General features: G+C 37.2%; 1 protein-coding gene across 1 annotated transcript; it reads left to right on the plus strand.

Annotated features, from left to right (window-relative positions):
- The first annotated feature begins 1595 nt into the window (after positions 1 to 1595).
- SYNPO2 (synaptopodin 2) lies at positions 1596 to 25806 on the plus strand. Its single transcript, XM_015826989.2, has 4 exons — positions 1596 to 1760; positions 15084 to 15235; positions 17714 to 18492; positions 23533 to 25806. Exons 1-4 carry the CDS (start codon positions 1596 to 1598, stop codon positions 25782 to 25784), a joined length of 3348 nt encoding a protein of 1115 aa, XP_015682475.2. The 3' UTR covers positions 25785 to 25806.

A 25806-nucleotide genomic window follows, 5' to 3' on the forward strand; every position in this document is an offset into this window, starting at 1 on the left:
CAGTCAGTCTTTCTAGCCTAACATTATTTTAAAAGTCCCATTTTTAATGAGTATCATAGATATCATACTGTTTTCTCAGGAATATGCCCCCTGCATTTGATCAAAAGGTCTATCATCCTTGAAAGTTTATGAAATAATACATTATTTGATCTTTAAGTTACTCGACTCTTGGTTGGGTTGAGTTCAAGATATTAAGAATATTCCGTCCCTTTCTATTCAGGGAGAAAGTTTGACTTTAATGACTTTGCCACCAGGTGGCAGTATTGTCTTATTTTAAGATGCTTTGACCTAAATTATAGTTCTATATTTTAACCTTCATTTTCTCACTTGATGTCTTGCACATGTTACCGAAGACTGATGGTCCTTTGTGTTTAGATATTCAGACCCCTCCCCACTCCAGAAATCATGAACTGGAAATAACAAAACTTTGGGAGCTGTAATCTTCAAATCATATTAAAATAGTGGATTTCAGGTTTTTTCCCCTTCAAGTGTTTTCTTCGAAGAAAGAAAGAGCTGCTCAGTTTGGTAAGATCTGGATGAGAATAAGATGGAAGCAAAATATTTCAATTTTATGTATCGCTTTGCTGCAATCTAGTAGCCATCTGGATTTTTGCAGCTCAGGTTTAGTAGCCCTAACTTAATGAAAACTTACTTTCAGACTGATTGAAGGTCAGATATGATTATTTCCTTCAAGGTGAAAGAAATTACAACAGCCTACTTGGGAGGAAAATCTATGAGATTTTCTCTTTATTCCATAATCTCAATTCCATAAAATTTCTTTCCCGCACTCACAGTTGCCTTGGTACTCACTAAAATAAGGAAAACAAGTAAAATTTAGCTCTTATTAGGAAAAATTCTGAAAATTCATGCTTTAATTTGTTACTACCATTTGTTCAGTTCTTCAATTTCTTGTCATTTTTGGTTTTTATTATTCGTTGCTTGTATAGCATGTTAGTCCCAATTTATACAGGGGGACTAGTTAAGGCAAAGGGTTGGGCGAGTTTTCCACAAGCATGGTGGAGTATAACTTAAGTATAACCTTTTTATTATTTTTGTGGTTACTGAGAATAATTGTTAAATCCAGATAAGGAATTTTAAGATATTAGCTGCAGAGTAAAGAAGATACAGGGGGTTCAATGCCTCATCAGTTAAAGACAGCTGACAGCCCAGGTTTGAGACCCGAGCACTGCGCAATGGGGTGAGCTCCAATCCAGATGACTTTATCTTTCTCAGTGTCAATGTACTGTATTTGGGGGGGGGGGGGTTATATCTTTTGCTAGGGTTTATATCAACCACTCCACTGAGAAGTATTTTATTTTGGTAAATTCTTCAAGTGAATCTTGGCTCCTGGTGATTACATTTTCATGTCCATGTACTTCTTTTGGCAACAATTTGAATTGGTTTGCTAATGCCATCTTCTTATTCAGCTTTCTAGATCAGAGTTCCACAAACGTTCTGGGTTGGCAGCCTGGGGGGGGAAGAGGAGAAAGAGGAGATGGTTTTGTGGGAGGGGCAGGTGCAAGTGAGGCCGAGAACACCTGTAACGCTCATGTGAGTGAGGCCCTGAATGCTTGCGCGAGGCCCCAAGCGCTCAAATGACTGGGGCCATGAGCTCCCATGATGCTCCAGCAACTGGGGCTGCGATCCCATGTGACATTCGCTGGAGTGGAGCTATGAGAACCTGTGACACTCACAGGAGTGATGCCCCAAGCGTCCATGCCACTCACAAGAGTGGGGCTGCAAGTGCCTGTGATGCTCGCGTAAGTGGAGCCGCAAGAGCCTGCGCAAATAGGGCCCCAGGCATCTGCAATGCTTGTGTGAGTAGGGCTGGACGCACGCATGTGCACGCACCAGCCAGCCACTTACGCAGCCCGGTTGCAAATAGGTCACGGCCCACAGGTTCGAGATGCCTGTTCTAGATACAACCTTGGAATTTTTAAATTGTTTTCTATTCAAATACTAACCAGATCTAGTGTTACTTAGCTTTTCAGGAGATGAGTCAAAATTGCTAACCACTTTAAACTCATTGTCCTAATAGAGCTTTCTGTAAATTGAACTGAAAAAGCTGTCCCCAGCACAGTGCCTTCCAAGTCCATTAATCTCCACATCTTGCCATCCTTCAAATGGCCATTATAGTTAACCATGCTATTGTCCAATTGGGACAACATTGGGATGACATTTCTGCTTCATAATAAAATAGGGTTATTTATTGAAAACAAGCCATAATTCTAATTCAGTTTCATAGATCATATTTCTGGATTACAAGGATATAGAATCATAGCTTCTAAGACATAATTTCAATAACTTTTTACAAAGCTAAATAAAAGTCCAGGCCAATTTGCATTTAATCATGGTACAAACTTTCCCTGTCAGCATCTTTATTTCATCACGTATCCATAATGTTGCTTTCACTTCATTCTTAGCACATGAATGAGGCAGGCCAAATTGTCCTTAGCTGTTCTAGTTTTAAAGCACTGTTTTCCCAAAGAAGCCATCAGCAACCTGAGATAGTTTTGGTATTTATGAAATCTGGCTATTCAGTCATGGTACTCAGGTGAGCTGTGCACATTGGTCATTTCAGGATGATGCAATCAGATCCTGTCCTCTTGAATCCTGGAGATTTTCTTCTATTTTTTTTCCACCTTCCAGATGATACTCAAATAGTTGATCAATGGCTGGGAGAATTGCAACATAAAGCAGGAGAAATGGCTTTCTAGCCTGCTGAACATTTGAGATACAGGATGGTTTGCATAGTCTGTAATGTGGGAAAGGTATAGGAGTTATTCTGGGAGCTAGGCCAGGAGCTAGCGATTCTCAGGGCTAAAATGTTGGTTATGTCAGCAACCAACAGCTACTTAATTCTGAGACTGTACACGGGAAGGATTCAATTAAGCAGTAGGATAGACAGGAAAAAGAAACGTAATAACTAAATCACTGCAGGTAGAGGAAGTGGCTTCATTTCATTTGGGCAGACAACTGCAATCAACTGCCACATAAGTTTTCATCATGGTATTCAATACAGCAAATACTTTAATCATTGGCTTTGCTTAACATGTCTTCACAGCAGAAATGAGGACACCAGTAACCCACATAAACTGGATTAATATTACCAGATATTGCAGAGTAAAAAAACAGAAGATGGACATATATTTAAATCAAATGCCTGTTCCTTGATTTTAAAACAATTAATATATGAGAAAAAATATATGGCACTAGACAGATAGGAAGGATACGTACAGCCTAAAACAAAAAAATATGCAAGTACAGTTGTAAGATTAAAACACTATTATAAATACTAATTTGTATTGACTGATTTGATATTAATATCAGTAACCTCTCCTCTAATTATGTTCTTGTTCCTGGGAAGAAAACCAGATCTTTTCTCTTTCAAATAGCTGTCACTTGCATGTATTATACAAAAGCACCAACGGCTCTAGCACAGCCTTATATAGGTGGGTGAATGGGATGCCCATCTAAAAATAGCATTCTCTTTGGCTTTGAGTTGACAGGCAACATGAAAACTGCTATATTTCATGCTGACATTTGGAATATGTTCCCGGGATTATTTTAATTGTCTGGCAACAGAATAAAATAAACGAGCTGACCAATGAAGCCTTATGGAAATCGGTAACCACAAGTGGAAACATTCTTATTTGGTGTGATTCAACAGAGAATGACTTTGATTTGAGGCTGCTCAAGTTACAATTTTGGAGGTTAAATCTTTTCTTGGGTACAATTTATAATCCACATAAGCCGCATCAGTGGAGACACTGAAATGGATTGCATCGGTTATGGATGCAACTTTTAATCCAAACAGGGCACTTATCTGATTTTATTTGTGCAGGGTAATTTAAGAAAAAAGACCAAGCCAACCCAGGCCAGACCAGGCAACCTATTCCTGAAGTTTGCCGAGATGGATTTAGCAGCTACAGTACTTAATTCTGCAGAAGAAAAATAAAAGGGGAGAATCATATTAGCTATGAAAACATTGCCTCAACATTTCTAAATTCTGGTTTTCAAGTCAAAACAGGCTTTGTATGAATAAAATAGGCAGGAAATGGATAGTGTAAGCAGTTCAGGTAAATTACAAGGGGAATTTACCCTTTACAAGGGCAGGGCAAGACAAAGTCAACCAATGGAAATAGATTAGAAATACAACCAAAGAGTTCTGGATTGAGCTGTTGAGCAATATTCCAGTACTTGTTCCTTTTTAAAAAATAAAATGAATAAATACAGCCAATTTCAGTTGAGTTTCCAGTTCACAGCAGGGGCAAGGCCAGATGTTTGTGAAAGCTAAATCCTACGCTAACAACGCTCAGCCATGAACAGAGGAATAAGTGCTTAGTATTCTAAGTGAATCCTATCCTGGGCCTTCTGCCAACTTTAATCTAGTCCTGGAAAGTGAATATTGATTCCTTAATGCACCAAACCACTATTTGCCAGGTCAAAAGTCCAAAAGCAAAAAACACAAAGAGACAAAATTATTGTGAACTAATGGGCATTTCTTATGTTTCACTAAACAAGTGTAATTTAGGAAAAAATGTGTTAGATTGGGATTGAATTTGGGACTGTAGTGTCTTGACCTTAAACTAATGTGTTTGAAGTGTTCTTTTGAAAAATAGTCAGTGGTCTCTTTTTTCTGGGTAGCCCCCAGGAATTTAGTAGCATATTTAGAGTAAAAATATTTCTAATCTGATATGAATAGTATATGATGAGAAGACACCCTACCTCCTACTCTATATATTTTATTCTCCTTTTCTAAAAACATGCCTTTAAGAACAGCAACTAAAGGAATTGTCTCAAGAAGCAGCAGACAGAGACTAAGCCGTTCCCCATAAATCTGAGCACTGTGTTAATTCCTGCTATAACTGCCTTACTTACAAGTTAGGCACAAACTGGATTTCTGTCTGCTTTGTAGCTCCTGGTGCTAACTGGAAGGCTGCTCAAGCAATGAGGCAAGTAGCAAAAAATACCACATTGAGTGCTCATTTCAGCATTAACAAGTGACATTACCATGAGTGATAATTGCATACTGAGTGAAAAAGATCCTTATAAATTATATTTATTTCACTTTGTGCTGCTTCCAATATTCCCTCTGGGCAAAAGGAAGTATGCCTTCCTGGTTTATTTGTGTCATCATGCACAGGAAAGCAATAAACTAGACCCATTGGAAAAAACAGTCCCAGGGGACTGAAGATACAATTAGCAGCTGCCCTGAAGCTTATTTCTGCTGTGATTGTGAGCAAGCATAATAGATAGTCAACATGATTCCAACAATTTTGGAACTGATGCTGCAAAAAAAGCAAAAATGTATTTAAGTGAAAACAAGCACATTTGTTTGAGTTTCCAGCACTTCCTTATTACAGGAACCTTCTTTGTGTGGAAGAAGTGTACAAATGTATACTGTTTTGTACAAAGAAAGCTTTTGTAACGATCTCCTTGGTCCTAATCCTGCAGTTAGAGGAGAATCCAAGGAAGATTTCCATGACATTTGTTTTTAATTATTTGCCTCTTTAAAACCTGTGTGAAAAAGCAGGAAGAAAACAATTCCTTTCCATTAGTACCCCAAAATAATGTTTTTTCTAAGAGGTTTATTAAGAAGCATATCTGAATGCATAGTGCAGTAATAAAGGCTGTATAGGTAAATTGATAGCGGTATCTTAAGAGTAGTACTATCTGTTATTCTTTTCCAGTCATATACTCTGAAAGCATTAGCAGGAGAGGTGATGTAAACATTATTTCTATAGAAGTTATTTAAGAGTAGAGAAAATAAGAACAAACGCCATTTAAATAGAAATAGAGACCGGCACAATATCCTCTCATAAAACATGGAGCTCTAGTATGACGCATGGTGCTCACTGTTCAGAAATGTGCTGTATCTTCAATTTGCCAGGTAATATTTTGAGGATCATTACTTCATCCCCCCTCAGTTGCTCACCCTGGACTCCTGCCAAAAAGCATTCATTAACGTGATGATAATAAGTACCTATTTAGATATAACTTTTGAAAGTAAAGCAAATCTTCAAGCTATCAGTTATTTTGTTGCATTTGTCAAAAGGACCTCTTTTGGCCTATCGTTGAACATTGATCCATATGTTTAGAATCAGAGAGAAGGGGACCAGGAAAGGTAATATATACATACAGTATGTATATTGTATATACTCTGTGTGTGTGTGTGTGTGTGTGTGTGTAGATAGATATAGATAAGTGGTTCTCAACCTTTTTAATGCTGCGACCCCCAACCGGTCGTAAGTCGAGGACTAAACCGGTCGTAAGTCAAGGACTAAACCGGTCGTAAGTCAAGGACTACCCAACCGGTCGTAAGTTGAGGACTTTCCCTGCCCGGGAGCGCCGCGCATGCATGGTTCCGCCCCCTGCGCCGGCCGAGGCGTAGCTGGCAAGCGGCAGAGTCGGAGCAGGCTGACCACCAGCTGGCCCAGCCCAAGGGAGGTAAGGCACCCACCGGAAAAGGGGAAAAAAATGGCGGACAAAAAAAATGGCGGACAGCCTTGCTTGGCGACCCCCGTGAAATGGTCGATCGACCCCAAATGGGGTCGCGACCCATAGGTTGAGAACCGCTGATATTCATATGTACACACATACACACACACACATATACCTAAACATATGGCAGTGGAATGGGGTAAAACATGGTTCTGGATCCCGCAGAAACATTACCTGGGATGAATGCATTTTGAGGCCTTCTGAACAACCTTATTGAGAATATAGAATAATGGAAAATAAGGTTGCTCGGAAGGCCTCAAAATGCATTCATCCCAGATAATGTTTCTGCGGGATCCAGAACCATGTCTTACCCCATTTCACTGCCATATGTTTAGTGTGATCTTCAGCCATCAGATAGTAATCCATCCTGTAGTAACATGACAGCCATCCAATGAAAACCCAGATAAAGAAAAAGCTAGTTAAAGAAACAACATGGTTGCACAAAAATACTAGTGGAGTTCTGAAATTGGAGATGAAAGAAAAACAAGTCCTGGACCAGAAGGCCTTGCTCATAGTCACCCATGCCTTAGTCATCTACTGGTCTGGATTACTGCACTGTGCTCTACATATTGTAAGCACATTAATGGAAGGATAGTTACCAAATAATAGGAAATTGTTTTTTATTCTGTCTCATTTAGATTCCTCTTCAGGTTCTGGGTACCTCATTTACAATTCAGACTAAATTTAGGAAGAGAGAGCAAAGGATCTGGGCCCATTTAGATTTGATTAGACAATCCATGATCCATTGGGTCATTGCTTCAAAGATGTTTTCTTACCTTAAAAATGGCCTTCAACAATGGGAGAGCTTCTAATGTACTGAAGAAATTCTTAAAAATTCAGGGAGATATTCAGAGATGTACCTGCCTTGAAAGTAGCCCATGTTGAACAGTACAGCACAGTCACACATTAGCAGTTGACCAAAGGAAATGTTTTATGATGTTTTGTATTATGTCATAAAATGTTATAATATTTGCCAAATTTTAATTCCACAGAAGTTATAGATCCCAGCTTTTGGACACAATCTGTAAGTTAGTCCATTTGGTTGAAAAGGTCATGTGCTATGATGCACTGTTTTGCCTATTTAAAGGTTACAGACACAAGAGTTTTAGTAGTATATAGATAGATCAAACAACACTTAAGGAAAAACTCATGTACCTGAAGTCATGTTATATTGATCATTAATCATTTACTGAATTCAGTACTTTAAACAACCTCTTTTGAATTGGTTAGTCCCATATTGTAAATTGGGCTGATGGGATAGATGTAGCTGGTGCAACTATGAGTGGATTTTTGTCTGTCAGAATTGCAAACCCATTCATAGTAGTGAAAAATAATCAGAAGTTCAATTCCAATTTCTTTCTTATATTTGAGCCTTGAGATATTATTTTGCATATCGTTTCAGCTGTGAAATTGAATACCATATTTGTTAGAGTTACCATCACTTTTCATCTGGTGCACTATGAGATATCTGCGAGATAAAACTCACAAGGTGATTTTACATTCAGTAGCATGGTAGAGTGATTTCATAGTTTGAGGTTTAGCAATTTGTGAGAAGCCAATCATTGCCTTAGCATATTGTGTGAACTAGGCCATTGTGTTAAGCCATTATATGGTTTGTTTGTTGGGAAATAGCATATTTGGTATTTTAGTAACCCAATTTAGAGTCCAAAGTAACTGAGTCATCAAGTCACAAACATTATTTTAATTAAATGTGGAGAAGCAGCTAGAATAGGTGTCAAAAATAGCATAATACTATGATAAGACATGTATATTCAGACATAAATTTCCTCCTTTGTGATACATATTTGCCAAATTACTTCTGCACTGTACTGTTATGTATCAAAGCAGACATCTGTTTTAGCCATAAACAATTCTCATCTATTCTGGTAACATGTGAAAAGAGACCACATTTACAAATATGTAGATGGAAGTTTCATGCAGTATGTAATCTGGTATATTATGATGTGAGTTTAATCTCAAGTGATGCTTTCCCTATTTCATTACCAAAATTCTTATTTTCAGATTAGAAAATAAGTGACTTTCAATCTGCCACTGATCAAATTTAGGTGCAATATTTCCTGAGGCACAGTATGCATTATTCAATACTCTGAATGCTGCAAGTAATTTCTGTTATCATTCAGTGTATTATTGTTGTAACAGACTTGACAGGTTATCTAGGATGACTTCTGCAGTTTTCCAACATAGGTGAAAAAATGCTAGTTTGTGCAAAGAAAATATTTATAGAATTAAATTCTAGCACAAACTGATTATGTTTATCCTTAATTTTATGAAATTGATGAACATTGAAAATGTAGGCAGAACAATCTAATTGTTCAATATGAACTCATCTCTAAGCATTTATCTAAAAAGTAGAATTATTTTCTAAAATAAACAATCTACATGGTCTCAGCATATGAAGTTGTTGTTGTTGTTATTATTATTATTATTATTATTATTATTATTAATGAAAATATACAGAACAAACAAAGCAACTCATCAATTTTTTCAAACATCTGTTAGCAGTGCTAGATGTTCACTGTCAGCCCCAATGAATTCTTAAATGCTCGAGACTTACTGCTCTGTTGCTTCATGTTAAGCAACAGTTGAAATTTTATCTTAAATACCTTTTTATTCAATTTCAGGGCTTTTGGTTAAGAAATTCTTACTTTAAAATATTTATTGGTCCTTTGAAGATATTGGAAGTGAGTGTAATATAGAATACTGGTTTTCAACTGATAGCTGGTGTACGATGTATAGGATGCAGATAAGATCTAAGTGGTACTCCTACCAACTACCCCAGAACTTCTGATTTTTAGTGGCAGAGCCATTTGAGAGAATACCTCTTTTGTTGCAATAAGACAGAAAGCAATCTCCAGCTGGCTAAGTACTTAGGAATGGGCAGAGGTTGGGTGGCTGAACTGCAAGGCATGATGGGAAGAACAAAACTGGGCAGGCAGAGAAAAGAGGAAGCATGTGTGTTCCACTTGCTAGTTGTCAATCAGGAAACATATGTGCACTCAGTGGCAACTTTCTGGATTCCTTGCTTGGAAATATGGGGATATGGAGGTGATTACAGTCAGCAATACGTGGGATGGAAGAAAGACATGTAGGACTTTTTTTTGCATTATTTATTTTTTTTGAAACTTTTAAGACTTGAGAGAATGTGTGTTGAGAGATAGAGAAGTATAAATAACTATTTTGAGTAATGCTAGTTAAGTTAGAAATTCTTGATAAAAGTGGGAGTTTTCTTTCAATCATGGTAAAATTCAGATTCTTTGATAGAATATTTGGTGAGTTGTAAATAAAAGGGATGACAACTGTTGGTCTCGAAAGCCTTGCTGGAATGCCTATTTAAATATGATTCATTGTTTCAGTTCAGTTTTATAAATAAGAGACACCCACTTAAATTGGAACTGAAAGTGAACTGGGAGCCAACACTGGTAAAGGTATCACAAGAACATAGTCCATCATTGGCACGATTTCTAAGGTCTGCTGATATATATTTTGTTAGCTTGCAGTTCTTAGTCTGTATTTAGCCAAATGCAATATACCATTATGCCTATTCATAGGTCAGGCTCTGATTATAAGATGGCCTACAGAAGAAAATATTGTAATTTCAAGAAGGAGACACAGAATGTTCCATATGATTCGGTCTTGGGTTAACTGAACATATTCCTGTGCAATACTCTGTGATTCACCGAAGATGCTTAAAAGAAAACCTTATCTTCCGATACTCACTTTTCATGGGGAACAAAATTCTCTGCAACAGAGGAAAAGAAGAGGAAGCCTTTGAAAGGTTCTAGTAGACAGCTGTTGTCTAGACATATCTAACATCAGGATATTTTAAGATACACAAAAAAGTATCCTACTTGTCAGAAGGGATCTAGCATAGAAAGATAATGGTATCTTAAATGAAAGGAATTTGTCTTCTCCAGAATTCTGTTAAAAAAGAGGCTAAAACAAAATGTTGATATACTCCTTGCACAGCTACTGTGGTGAATTAAAGATCCTCATCATTATTATGAAAAGTTTTGTTTCATCTAGATCCAGAATCACTATGGACAATGATATGATATATTTAATAAATAAATAAAAATATACTTTTAAAAAGCCTTCTCTAACCTGATGGCATTCCAGATGTACATGACTTCAGCTCCTAGAAATCTCAGTGATGGTTATGATGGGTGGGATATTCTGGGAGTCAAAATTCATAAAACTAGAAGGAAGTCAGTTTGAGTTTGTCCTTTTTAAGTATCTTTTCATAACTTGGTGTTTTCAGACAACTCTCTTTAAGTGGTGCTATCAAATACAAACTATTGGATCAAAGTTTAGGGCCCTGAGAAAGAAAGAAAGAAAGAAAGAAAGAAAGAAAGAAAGAAAGAAAGAAAGAAAGAAAGAAAGAAAGAAAGAAAGAAAGAAAGAAAGAAAGAAAGAAAGAAAGAAGTGGGAAATAGAGAATTCAGGGTTGTGGATTTACCTTTTCAATCATAGTAGATTTTTTTTGCTGAAGATCATTAGGAGCTACAATCCATCAGATCCAGAGCGTACAAGGATGGGGAAATTGCTTAAAACCAGCCTTCCATCATAGCCATTAATTATATGGGATATGGAAACTTGCATATTCTCCTTATTTTATTTATTTTTATCCCACCTTTATTATTTTTACTAATAAATAAGTCAAGGCAGCAAACATATGCAAAGCACTTTCCTCTTTCTATTTTCCGCACAAAAACAGCCCTGTGAGGTGGGTTGGGCTGAGAGATGGTCCAAGGTCCAAGGTCACCCAGCTTGATCCAAGGTCACCCTTTCATGGCTAAGGCAGGACTAGAACTCACCATTTCTTGGTTTCTATCCTCGTGTCTTAACCACTAGACCAGTGGTGGCGAACCTATGGCACGGGTGCCAGAGGCAGCACTCAGAACCCTCTCTGTGGGCACGCGTGCCATCGCCCCAGTCCTAGGCCTTCATCTGGGTTTTATAAAACCTTTTCACTTTAGGCCTCCGCCGCCAAAAAAAAAGGTTCAATCAATCAGTCAATTTTAACTTCTCATGGGAAAAAAAAGATCTTGCAAAGTTGGAATTGATTGATTGAACTTTTTAGTCCCACCCAGTCTGCTGTTACCACCGCAGCCACGCCCACCGAATGGGCCACACCCACCAAATGGACCACACCTGGCACCCGACGATGCATAAGTGGGTTTTGGGTTGCAGTTTGGGCACTCGGTCCCTAAAAGGTTCGCCATCACTGCACTAGACCAAACTGGTTCTCCTTCCGTATATCATGGTATAGAGGGAAATATTCCTTTAATATAATATTCATTATTTTGTAATGTATGCATATTTCTCTGTTGTAAGAGCACAAATACTAATACATTACCATCTATTATCACATTAGGCCATTTAAATATAAGGCTATTTAAAATCATACTGGAATAGTATGCAGTGTCTCTGACTATAGGGGATTTCAGTTCAAATGCCATGGTAGCTAGAAATTATGGCAAATACAATGCAATACTATTGAAAGGTGCAAAATTGGAACAAATTGTATTGATGTTCCAAGCAACGGCCATTCTATTTAATAGCAGCTGATATCAAACAGTTCCAAAGTTTGCTTTTTCCAAGGCAGCATGAATGTTTATGTATTTCCTCAAAGCAACACATTCACAGCATACCACACCATATTTGTAAATGTTTATCTTTTATGGAAGGAGCAAAAAGCTACAGAGAGAGCTTTGTTATTGTCCCAATGAACGCCTGGTATTTTAAACAATTAAGATGAATGGCCCACAATAATGCCAAGGATTACTAATTTGGAATTGTTCTCGAGAGACCTATGATTTGCAGTTTCTTTGAAGGATGGGTTCATAGGAGCTTAAAGCATGCTTAGCCAAGGTCTGACTGAAAAACAATGTGAAGGTAGTAAAATGGTATGAAAATGAATTGTAATTTTTAACCAAGTTGAAATGGACCCAACTGCCACAATGTTCATCGTAGGAAAGTTGTACAGTGGAAACAAAAATCTTAACAGAATTCAATATTCTGGAAAGTATACCTGATATCAAAAAATGAGCTGATACAATGAACACTGCAATAACCTCATCCTTGAATTGGCTTATGACTTTTTAGTTTTTTTATGTTCTTCAATATCAAGCTTATATTTAACCAAATATTAAATAGTGTTAGTTTTTCCTGTTATGGATGATGTTTACAGATTGCAAGGAATAGAAGAAAATACTCATATAAGGCTCTTGTTGAAATATGTATTATACTAACATTCCATTGTAGAAAGCAACACTTCATTTATGAATTAAGACTTAATCTATCCCAAGTAGTACCTTTCCTTATTATTTCATTTAACTTTCTGTGTATATCTTTATGTGTGTATGTATGTGTGCATGTATGTATGTGTACCTGTGTTTGGGTGTGTATGTATGTGTGTATATACACACAGGCGCACACGCACATGCGCACACACACACACAATTGGGACTGGAATTGCAGTCACTAAGCAATATAGTCATAAAGCATTGTGTCACATGACCACACTACTTAGCAAAAGTAGTTTATTAAAGCAACCATGTCTGATAAAAAGTCCATGTGGTTACTTCCTGGAAACAAACATAGTTTTAGTATGTCACAGATAGGTGCTATACACTTCTGCACATTCAAAAGTACCTCTTTCTGAAGCATTGCATAACCTTCCTGATGAATCTCTTCTGTGAAATCCAGTTAGGTTTGACAACAATGGACAGGATGAACTAGTGGTTTCACTCTGCAGAATGCAATTATTATGTTTTATTTTTTATTAAGTAAGTTATAGTGTAATCAATTATGCATATTCATGAACCCTAACTCCACCGTACATAGTTTCAGATATGCCATCTTATTAAGTGCAATGTGCAATACCATAAATTGTGCAAATATTTAGATCTTACTTCTAACCATACCTCTACGTATTTCCATTCCTCATTGTTGTTCTTGCTTGCCTATACATTTATCACCAATGTTCATCTCCAAATTCCAGGCTGCCTGTATTCATGGAACTGTATGCACAAAAGTTCCCTCTCTATTAATATTAATGCCTAAAGTATGACTTATTGAGTAAAGCAGCATCACATATAGGATACTAAGAGGGTATAGCAATTCAGAGTTCTTTAATCATTGAAACTATTATTTTTATTATGCCTGGGTTGCTGCACTGCTAGGTGCTCTTCAAACTCTTCAGACTCCAAGTCTTTGCAATTATGCATGCCCATATTTGATAATACTGTATATCTAGTGCTTATGTGCTTTTGTAACCATCCAGCTAATACTGCAGCTCATATCAAAATATTATACTATTTTATTATTAAACTGTACAAGTATGTAGATTTTAATGTAGGTCTTGGAACCCATAAAACATTTTAGGTCTTATTTAAGATGGAAACCCTTTGATGAAGACTTGTATCTTTTTAATTCTACTAAAATTCCAATCTATGTCTAACCCTGTCTGTGTAGCAGCTGGGTTTCCAATGAGCCAAGAGTTTGGGTTTTAAAGTTATTTTTAATGCAACTGAGTATGATTCATGCTTAGCAAATCTTGCAGGAATGTTGAATATTGGTAGGGCAGGATATGTCACATTTGGAAAAAAATCTCTGTTGATTTCATGAACTGCATTTAGAGATGGAAAAAAAAGCTGGTTGCAGATATTCCTACTGTACTATTGAAGTGATATTCAAATATTCAATTTTTCCTTTAAATTAACTGTTAAGGTTCTGACTAATAATCCCAACGAAGTAAGCACAGCTGAGACATTCCAATCTCTAATACAAAACTTTATTGAGTATATCATATCGGCACTGATGAATAGAAAACCAACTCTGGCAATATGGTGCCAGAATAATAAGTAAAAACAGTAAAATCTTCCCTCTCCCCTGACAGTCCAGGTCACATTGTCCAATTAGTCTTCAGAAGGTTGTTATGAGAAGTCTCTGCTTGCAATAACATTTCTTGAATGACCTTTATTCCCATGTGGTTAGAATCCACCTGTGCATTCCATCACCCCCCTCCCCCCCTGGGTTTGTTGGCAAGCAAAGAAGAACATGGCTGTTGTAGCGTGAGCATTCTTTGTAGCTTGACATTAACATTTATATTTCTCTTTAACTTGCAATGATGAAATTTATATGCTATGTGAATGACCAATTGGCTTCATAGTTCATCCTCCCAGCCTTCTTATATGTAGCTAAATTTAAATATATATTGAAGTAATATTATGCTAATGAGTTAATTGACTCAGCTGTCCATTTACATGACAAATCTCTCATTATCATTTTGAATGCAGGACAAAGCATAGTCCAGTGCTGAAATAGTTTCTCAGATTACTGGTTTGTTAAAAACAATTCTGTACAATTATCTACATTTGAAACTAATAATTGTTACAAAGTATTTTGATGGATTAAAAATGTATGAGGCATCTATTTCCTCACTATAAAGAAAAACACCAATTCAGATGTTTTGACAAGTTTGTTTTCCTTAAATAAGGCAAAGAAAATGGTTGATAAATAATGATTTCATTTTTTTTATTTCAAATCTCTTTTAGATTCGAAATAAGAGCAAAGCATCCAAGGCTGGGTTATGTGAAGGAGATGAAGTGATATCTATCAATGGCAACCCTTGTGCTGAGTTAACTTATTCTGAAGTTCTTGTTCTGATGGAAGGCCTGACTGACACTCTTCAAATGCTTATCAAAAGGTAAAAGAAATTCAGATTTATTTCTTATCCTGATAGAACACAGCCTCAACCATTAGCTCATGAATCACTTTCTTAAATTATTTTATTTTATTTTATTTTGTTTTGTTTTGTTTTGAAAGTTATATGCCACCCATCTTGCTTAGAGGTGACTTTTAGATTGTGAATTTAACAGATCTTAATGCCCAGGAAAGTTCAGGTGTTTGTAAGCAGATTCTTAAGTGGCTGGTCACAATCCTTTTGAACTGAGTCCAGAAACACTCTGGGAAAAGAATTTCAACACAAAATTGCTGGCATGAGTTCTGTTTCCTTGATTTGCACCATCACCCAAGAAACTAATAATTTTTCAGTGTATTTTTTTCAGAGAAAAAGTGATGTTGGGCCTCATGGAAGTTTATACAATATACAGTAGGGCGTTGTTGTTGTTGTTGTTGTTGTTTGCTAATGCCAGTATAAATTCAATTACCACAATGATTTGTCATTTACATGTTTGTTAGAACAAACTTGCTTACACGAATAATGAAATAGTAATTAATTAAAAGAATTGAGCTTGTAGCCTTAAATCTGGCAAATGGCTTTTGAGTAAACATGGGCAGGACTGATTGTTCTACTACTTGTAACATAAAATTATTTGAGATTGAGAAGAAGTAAAATGTCAAACTAGTTTATGTAATTTGCAAAGTTATATGTGCTAGACCAGGCAGTTTTCGGAATCTAAATAGCAAAAGTCCCCCCCCCACACACACGGGATCAAAAGAATTAGGTTATCTTTTGTTATTCATGTTTCTGGTTTGAGGTGGGCAATAAGTAAGTAAGTAAATAAATAAATAAATGTCAGGTTATGTGTCATTGAGCAATGATTAATCAGATTAATGTTTTTCCATATGTTATCTGTATGCAACTTTATTCTAAGTAATGATATTTCAATATATAGAATTTAAATTCCTTAAAATCAGGTTTGTAGAGGTATAGGGTATTTCTGTAATGCAACATCTATTAATGCAAATATAGCAGCCAATCATAAGGTAATGTATTGTATATGAAGACTTCCTGGTTTTCTCTTCTAAATTACAGTTCTTGGATTCCTCCCTCCCTCCCTCCCTCCCACTGAAGCACTGACTGTCAGTTCAATAACTGTATCTCAATTGCATCCATGTTAAGTACTGTACAGATACTGTAACATATATAACAGGGAAAGAGAAATAAGAAGAATCACCCATGTCTTCTTGGCCAATTTAATTCCTATTGAATTGCATAATCAAAGTAATATTAGTAAAATATTAGTACCTATATTGTCAGGACAGAGAGAAGGTGCTTAGGATATCTACACTAAAGTCCCTTCCACAGAACTACTGCCTTTACGTAGCCTTTTCCCAATTCTAAGCAGAGTTTTATGCTCTTGCACATTTCTCCTTGTCTTAAAGTATCCAAACAAATTAAAAATGGGCTTCTGTGTGGGCTTCTCTGTGGGGACATCACAACAGTGATTTTCAGGGAGTCAGAAGGTAATGAGGGTAGGGGGAAACTGCCCCAGAGCCCCAAAGGAGATATTGCAAAACTGTTTTTCAGCATTTTCTCTGCAGTAGGAGCTGAACTGGTGGATTTCTGAATTCAGCTGGCTCAATAAATGCCCCAAGGCCTCCTAGAGACACTCACGGGTGATACTAGTTTTGAATTGGTGCAACCTTCATATGCAGAAAGCTTCAGAGAGAGAGAAGAATGCATATAAAAGAACTGGAAATGATCTCCTGGGTCATCTTTACCAATTAGTAAACACATAATGAATTGGAGTTTTGTGGAGAATTGAGCGAGTTGAGTTTTCTGATCAAATTCCTTACAGGAAAAGTAATTATTTGAGGAAAGTACCTGATTCTTACCAATAAGTGCCAGATTTTGTGTGTGTGTGTGATAGTGAGACTGTAGAGAAAATAAGTCCATATATACACATAAACATAAAGGTTTTCAAAATCCACTCTCTCTCTCTCTCTCTCTCTCTCTCTCTCTCTCTCTCTCTCTCTCTCTCTCTCTCATTCTCTCTCTCTCTCTCTCTCTCTCTCCACCCCCTCTCTGTCTCTCATTAGTCTCATTATACATTTCCCTGCACACATACAATCCAAGAACCCAAGCTATCAATAAAGATTAACAATTATCTGGCTTATCACCAGTCTTCCTTCTTACAAGGAAATGTTTATGAATTTATTTTATATATGTATGGAGCACAAGCATTGATTATCCAAGTAACACAATGTGATGAAAACCAGCTGCAATCACAGGACTTCATTTATATCAATATATCTTCTTTTCCAGATCTTATTTATGTTAGCCATTGCAGTGCAGCCTCCCAGGTTTAGCCTGATGCTTTAACTACTACACTAAACTAGCTGTTTTCTATATATACCGGTAATACTAATATGTAAAATGGTTTTCAAGGTCATGAATATCAAATTTTGCACACATTGTTGTATATTTGTATATTTGCAGATTATCCAATGGGACAAATGAAACTTTAAGTCTGGAACTAGAAAATGAAAACCTCACTGACATTAAAGATAAGGAATATAAAGAAAGCACTACCCTACAGATCAGAACAGCAATGCCAAGTCCCCACCAGGAATTGCAGATCATAGTGCCAACTGAGGAAACACTCCCAACAAACAGAGAGCAAACTATTGTGGATTTTTCTGGGGCAAAGCAAGAAATAATCCCCTGCTACAAAATCCCTCCCAAAGTGATCGAAGCCCCTAAAGTACACTCCACGGAGGTGTCTGTTGTCTCTGGGGGCAAGCCTGGCTCTACAGTTGAGTTACAGTTGTCCTTTTCGCCTGACAGGAATAAAAGCAGCAGTGCTAGGTCTGGTCTGACTGTTGTGGAGGTCCAAGAGAGCAAGCCTCTGGAAACAGGATCGGTCCTAACACAAGAAGCGACTAGCTGGGTAAAAAAGCCTTCTGCCCAGTGGACAGGCAAGATAATCCAGATTGTTGGTGGCAAAGAGTTCCAAGCAATTCATGAAGGTGAGAGAAAGGAACCCTCTCTCACTAAGGTGGAAGTGATTCTGGACTGTTCTGACCAGGCAAAAGAAGCATCCAGGTCTCTGGCTGAAAAGGGGTGTGTAGAGTCTCAAGTGGAAGGAGGGCAGTCAGAAGCACCTCCTTCTGTGGTCTCCTTTGGAATCTCATCAGAAGGCACAGAGCAGGGGGAAGACGAACAGCCCTCTGAAAAGGAACCCAGCAGACCTCACAAGCACCGGGCAAGGCACGCCAGTAAGTACAGGGTAGCTAAACTAGGGTGGCAGAGCATGAGGGTTATTCTTTGTGAAAGGCAATCTGGCAGAGAACAGTTGCAACCATCTGCTTAGTAGCAATAAATATTTCAAAGAGGAATTACCTAAATATGACTTCCTTTTCTTCTTTGTCTCTCTTCTTTAAACAACTCTCGTTTCTTTATTAATGTTTTAAAACTGTTTTTGCAAACTCCGCTAAAATAAATTATGACAAGCAGGCAATATGTTTTGGAATTCTAACTGGAGAGCACATTTTGGAATGCAAACCTGTTCGTGTCTGAGATATTGATTACTAACTTTCTTCTTCTGGATATGTTTCTATCAAAAGTCTACTAGATAATTTAAGAAGGGCTTAAAAGTTAAATTTTTAAAAAAACCCAGAAGAAAACAAGAAAGAAAAGCTACATTTAATATAAAAGGAAAGGAAAGGAAAGGAAAGAGAGGGAAAGGAAAGGGAGGGAAGGGGAGGGAAGGGGAGGGAAAAGAAAGAAGGAAAGAAAAGGAAAGGAAAGGAAAAGAAAAGGAAAGGAAAGGAAAAGAAAAGAAAGGAAAGGAAAGGAAAGGAAAGGAAAGAAAAGGAAAGGAAAGGAAAGGAAAGGAAAGGAAAGGAAAAGGCCCAAGAAGTGAGGTTTGATGATGCTTGCTGAAAGTTACTTTGACAGACACCAGCATGTGTATTTTTGGCTAGTTATATGATCCTTTCAGTTTTGCAAGGGTTCCCTAGTTTGTAAAGTGAACTTACTATTCCTTTTGCTTCCTATACCTGGAAATCAATGTAGAATCTAGGCAAAGACTGCAGTTGGAAGTAACCTGAGGACCAAACAGTAATAAAATTTGAAAAGACTAACTTGAAATATATTTTGTCAAAGCATCTGCTTGTTTATTCAATTCTATTGTTGGCATCTGGGCAATCATTTCTGACTATTTCAAGAATTCCATCAAGGGATTTCATTGCAAAATGGCCAAGGCATGATGACATACTGTAGCCCTGAGCTATCTTAACAGAGCCTGCCAGGTTAGGCATCTTCACCCATTGCAAATTCCTCCATATGTGTATTTTTAGGACAGGAGCCATTTGTAGTAACCTGTGGATTAAATTGTTGCTTAGACTTAAAGTGTCCATATGCGATCCACATATTTATATCATATTAAATTATGTATAAAGGAAGAGCACATATCCTTGGTATTTTGGCACACTTATGCCTGGCAAATTACATCATTACTTTAAAGAGAAATGAGTAGAACAAAGCAATCATACTAATATTTTTCATCTGATACGTGGATATACTTTAGTTTGAATGTGTTTAGGATTTCAACACTTAATGTGAAAAGAGAAAAGAAATCCATTACTTCTAAAAATAGATTTCCATGTCACAAAGTAATTTAGGAAGCCCTTACACTACACTTTCAAGGACACTTTGCAAGCGGTTATGAGAGTACATTTATATGGCTATTGACAAGCATATCTACAACATAGCAATGTAACAATAAAGATGCTTTATGGAGCCTAAGAGGTAAAATAGCAAACTGAGAGCCAACTATTAGGATATCTAGGATATCTGGTTTTGATTCTTATAAAGCAACAGCAACTTGTTACCTATAATGTATTATTATTACATTTTCATTACCATGGAAAAGATCTCAAATTCCAAAATAGCCTAACTGGTTGGGGTGGAGCTAATGCCATTTTATGTTTCTAACCTTAGTCTAACTCTCAAGCAGCTTACAGTTGAATAAAACAACAGAGCATCTACATGTTTTGTGGCATAAAATCAAATAAATAACCATCCCACACTTTATCACTCTGGCAGAGCTACTTACAACAAAAATGTGTGCATAGACTAATATTTCTCAAATAAAATATAAATATATATATTTATAATTCTCTAATGTCTCTCTAATGCATTGCAATTATCTGCATCCTTTATTTTTTGCCATATATGTGTGAATTCTATGAGCCAATCCTATGTATGTGTTCTCAAAAGTATGTTCCTATCCATAGGACTGATTCTGGGTATAAAATCATAAAATTAGAGCTTAGTTTCTATTTCCTAATATTTGGACAAATATCTTTGCATTGCAGATGAGTGATACTTGCACTAAAATGTGAAAATGTAATATAACAGGCAATGAAGATTTAAAAAGAGTAATTTATCTGATGATAAACATAACATTAGCAACTTCTAGCAGTTGTTTCAAGATAAACACAGGTTTCTATCATCTTCAGCTCTTAAAAATGTTATTAGCAGCTTGATTATATATACAATTTATGTTCATTTTAGATTATAAACTCTATTGTTTAGTATTTTTGTTCCACATTAGTTTAGCTTTAAACTTTCTAAGTCAGGTATATTCCCAATCAATAATCAGATTGCATTGATAAAATATTTGCTCAGATTTGTGTTCTCATTTAAAAATAAATGTGTTAGAAAACATGCTAAATATTTGTACAAGTCTTACTTTTGAGGAGCAAAGGGAATCAAAAATAGGTTTTCATAATATTTTGGGATTGTATTTGAAACTGGACTAAGAACTCAGTAGGCTACTCTGCTTTATAACGAACTGCTTTTAAAACCAATTGCAAACATGATTTGTCACATGTTATGAAAAGCTACACAGACATAAACCCTCTTTGGATGTTCATTCCTACTTGGACTCCAATAATACATCAACTTATTTTTCACCCTTGGTTCGCCCTTAATTTAAATTACTTTCATGGTTACTTTCAGACAGTTTGATAGTAAGATAGCCAATGGTTTCTTGTAGTATCTGCACTTCATCAGTAATACATTCTATAAGCCAGATCTGCTTGCCCCCTTTGAATCTGACCTTTTCATTTCAATGAACATCATATCACAACTTGGCCATAATATATATAGTCTGTAGCCTATATAGTCTATAGCCTGCCTTCATGAGACTTTATCCAGCTATCTGTATAAATTTGTGACCTGTTGTCCTGAATGCTCAACATGGACAATGTATTTCAAACCAGATAGCAATTATCAGGGCTTTTTTTCTCATAGAACGTCCAGAACGGAGTTCCGGCACCTTTTTTGGATGGAACCTTGTAGGGTAGGCAAGGCGGGTTGTATGACTTGTGTGAGTTCCGGCACCTTTTTTTTTTAAAAAAAAGCACTGGCAATTATTCAATAAAACAAGAGAAAAAATAAAATATATTGCTTATGAAAATAAAGTAAATTTTATGAAAATAAATTATCTATTAGTTTACATGTCTTTCAGTTTGCCATTGTCAACCATCTGGTATTTCAGAATATATTCCTGACAGGGACATACTGTTCATTCTAAGAATACACATTGGCTAAATTATTCTCTCTAGAGTCTAAAGAAAATGCCAGACTAAATGGCGAAGGATCCATTGCGTGCTGTCATTTCCCTGCTCTAGGTCTGGAGACCTCAACATGTCACCTAGAGACCTAGTATGATGTAATCTTTGGTGTTAGCATACTATTTAAAAATTAAAAGAAGGAGAGTATGCAAATATGCCAGTTTCAGGATCATTTGAAGAATGCTTCTATGATATACATCAGGCCCATAAGAATTTTTAAATTGTAGGTGGCCACAGTCCACTCCTTCATTAAAAAAAAAAAAAAGTAACACGGTGTCCAGAAAATGAGGAACAATAAGCAGAGAGGAGGTGATAGGTAGCATTTTGATAAACTAGTCCCTTGGGGCTGATTATTCTCACATGACTGAATTTTATACATCCATACACATAAACATATTGCCTCTCCAAATCCTGTAACATTGTGAGAGTTCCCACATGTTCTCACAATTCCAAATCCTAAATAACCAAGGGTTATTTTTATATTTATTGGTTAGGAATGGCATAAAATAGTCCTACTTTATTTTGGCAATTCATATACACACTCACTCACACACACTTTAAGTCCCACTGATCTAACAGTATATTGATGTTATTGCCTCTGAAGTCTCTGCCTGGATGTGCATTATCTCAAATATTGAGCTAGAAGAGATTTATTGTATATTGCTCCCTTTTACTCATAAGTTGGTAATAGACAATAATTAAACAGTGTAATTGCATGGAGAGTAGTGTAGGGTTCTTCTCCTTAAAAAAGAACTCCAATGAAACACTTGTGGGTGGGTGACCTTGGGCCAGTCCCTCTGTCTCAGCCCTAGGAAGCAGGCAATGGCAAACCACTTCTAAAATCTTGCCATAAAACTGCAGGGGCTGGCCCAGGCAGTTTCTAGGAGTCAAAAATCAACTCAATGGAACAAAATAAATTAAATTTAAAAAAATACTTAAATTTTAAGTTAAAAAATAAATAATAAATAAAAAAACAAATTCTAATAAACCACAGAACAAGAAAAAACTCATTCATCCTAGATCCTACTAAGAATGATGCCTCAAAAAAAGACAAACACCTTTCAGAAAGAAATATATTCTATGCTACAACTAATTCACCAAAATTTACTTTAACGTGATTATTATATTCCAAAAAATAGTCCATTACATAATGGACAATGGACAAATATATGCATTGCAATACTGTACTTCTGTCCAGATAATGTTTCAACAAAAAAAATCCTGTATGAATTATTTATTATTACAGAAATTGGTCTTGTTTGAATTAGTATATCTAAATCCTAAAACCTCTCAAGCACTGCATGTCCAAGTTAATATCCATCATAAAAAATGTCCCACTTATTTATCTTCTACCTTACTTTGTCCATATATCTGCTTCTTTATGTGTAGATATATAATATCAAAATTTTGTGAAAGTTGAGATAACAAATCTGTGAGAAGAAAAGATTAATCAAAGAATGTCACTAATGAAGGAATGCTTGCTATGGAATGGTCATGGTTGCAACTGTGGGAAAAGATTAATCTTAATTCCCTGCCTGTACTTTCTTTGTAGGGGAGAGGATTCAGACGCTAAAGAAAAAAAGATTTGCATTACAGTCTTATAACCCAAATAGCTATTGTTAAAATTGTTGTCATGTTATCCACTAAAATATGTTCCTTATTCTTTTCCCACAGGGCTGAGAAGGAGTGAAAGCCTATCAGAGAAGCAGGTGAAGGAAGCTAAGTCTAAATGCAAAAGTATTGCTCTCTTACTGACAGCAGCTCCAAATCCCAACTCCAAAGGAGTGTTGATGTTTAAGAAGCGTCGCCAAAGGGCCAGAAAATATACTTTAGTTAGCTACGGCACTGGGGAACTAGAACGTTACGAAGACGAAGGTGAAGAAGACGAGGGTGAAGAAGGTGAGAAGGAGGACACTTTTGAGGTAACTTTATTTGGCACAAGTGAGTCAGAAATTGATGAAGATTTCTTCTCTGACCTGGATAAAGAAGAACGGATTGTGACATTTGATTGGGATACTGGACTACTTGAGATTGAAAAAAAACCCAAACGTGGGGACGAGATGTCACAGCTGCTTCCAGAGACCAAGGGCAAAGGGGCACTCATGTTTGCCAAAAGACGTCAAAGAGTAGACCAGGTCACTGCTGAACAAGAAGCAATGAAGATGCAGGGTATGCATAGAATTGAGGCACATCGAGAGGCCACTTCAACAGAGACCACCCAAAATATGAGTTCTTCCTTTTATCAGGCAAAACAAGAAGAATCTGCCAGAATGCAAAAAAGCCATATAAGCAAAAGCTACATAGAAATGAACCATAATCCTATGACGACCATTCAGCAAAATGGCATCAGGGTTGTCCCAGAGATAAATATGATATATCCACCTCCAGAAGCTATTAGCTCGCCTACTTCAAACAGAACAGCCAAACCTTTCCCTGGTATTCAGAACAGAGCAGCAGTTCCATTTTCACCCCCAAGAAGCATGGTTACTCTTCCCTCCGAGCTACCTGCCCCACCTCCTTATACTTCAATCAGTCCACCATCTGAAACATTATATAGAACTGTTTTGACTCCAGTGGCCACAAGCATGAGTCAGTCAACATTGTGGTCTCCAACAGAATCAACAGAGCAGATTGCATCCAGGGATGAACGGATTGCTGTGCCCGCAATAAGAACTGGAATATTACAGGAGGCCAAGAGAAGAATCACTGCAAAGCCTATGTTTACGTTTAAAGAAGCTCCCAAAATGAGTCCAAATCCTGCTCTTTTGTCCCTCGTACAGAATACAGAAGGCAAAAAACCTGGTACTGGTGGCTTTGAATCAGGTCCTGAAGAAGACTACCTCAGCTTGGGAGCAGAGGCCTGCAATTTCATGCAAATCCAGGCAGCCAAACAAAAGATCCCACCCCCAGTTGCTCCCAAACCCTCAGTAAAGGTTTCTCCTACTGCCACAACACCTATTTCACCAGTCTGGTCACCTCCAGTTGTGGCTGTTACTCAAGCTCCCATCTTTCCAGTTCCAAAATCTCCAGAAGTAATAAGTCCAGCAGTCATCAAAGCAGCACAACCAGCTTATCCCCCTCCACAGCCTCCGCAACCTCCACAGCCTCCTAGTACTCTTAACCTGGAGTCTTCCTTTAAGGGGGCTCAAGTTTCATCATCCCACCAAAATTATACCCCTAAAACAACACCTCTCACTCCATTAGGAAATGCTGTTCTTGCTGGTGGAATGGGGCCAGCTTTTGAGATGCCCCCAGCATTGAGTGGCAAGGGAGCTCAGCTCTTCGCTAAAAGGCAATCACGGATGGAAAAGTATGTAGTAGACTCAGAAACTGTGCAGGCCAATCGGCCCCAGGCCTCATCCCCAACTCCATCATTACCAGCATGTTGGAAATATTCATCAAATGTTCGAGCACCACCCCCTGTGGCTTATAATCCCATCCAGTCTCCATCTTATCCTCTTGCTGCTATCAAACCTCAGTCAAAACATCCTGGAGCTACCAAAACTACTAAGAAAAAATCTAAGAAATTAAGCTCCTTAGAAGTGATGAAGCATCAGCCATACCAGCTTAATGCATCTTTATTTACTTTTCAAGCTCCGTCTGATACTAAGGAAAATCTCCTTCCCAAGATTGATTCAGTGCCTGCCTTGAAACAAGTTGTACCATCAAGAGTTCTCAATGCTGGTTCTCCCTCTAATGTTCAAGCTTCTTCAGTATATTCTGTACCAGCCTACAGCTCACAACCATTCTTCCCATCAAATGCTTCTAGTCCTGTAATTGAGTCCTATACATCAATGGGCTGCCCTACATTTTTGAAGCAAGAACCAGCAGCATCTCCTGTATTCTCTGTTCCCAGGCCAAAATTCTCAGCCAAGAAAGTTGGTGTCACAGCACAGGTGTGGAAACCGACAGCTATTGAAGAGTAAAATATAGATACAACTCACTGTT

Source organism: Protobothrops mucrosquamatus, unplaced genomic scaffold (assembly GCF_001527695.2).
Source record: "Protobothrops mucrosquamatus isolate PMUCROS unplaced genomic scaffold, P.Mucros_1.0 scaffold3423, whole genome shotgun sequence".
Classification (NCBI taxonomy): Eukaryota; Metazoa; Chordata; class Lepidosauria; order Squamata; family Viperidae; genus Protobothrops; species Protobothrops mucrosquamatus.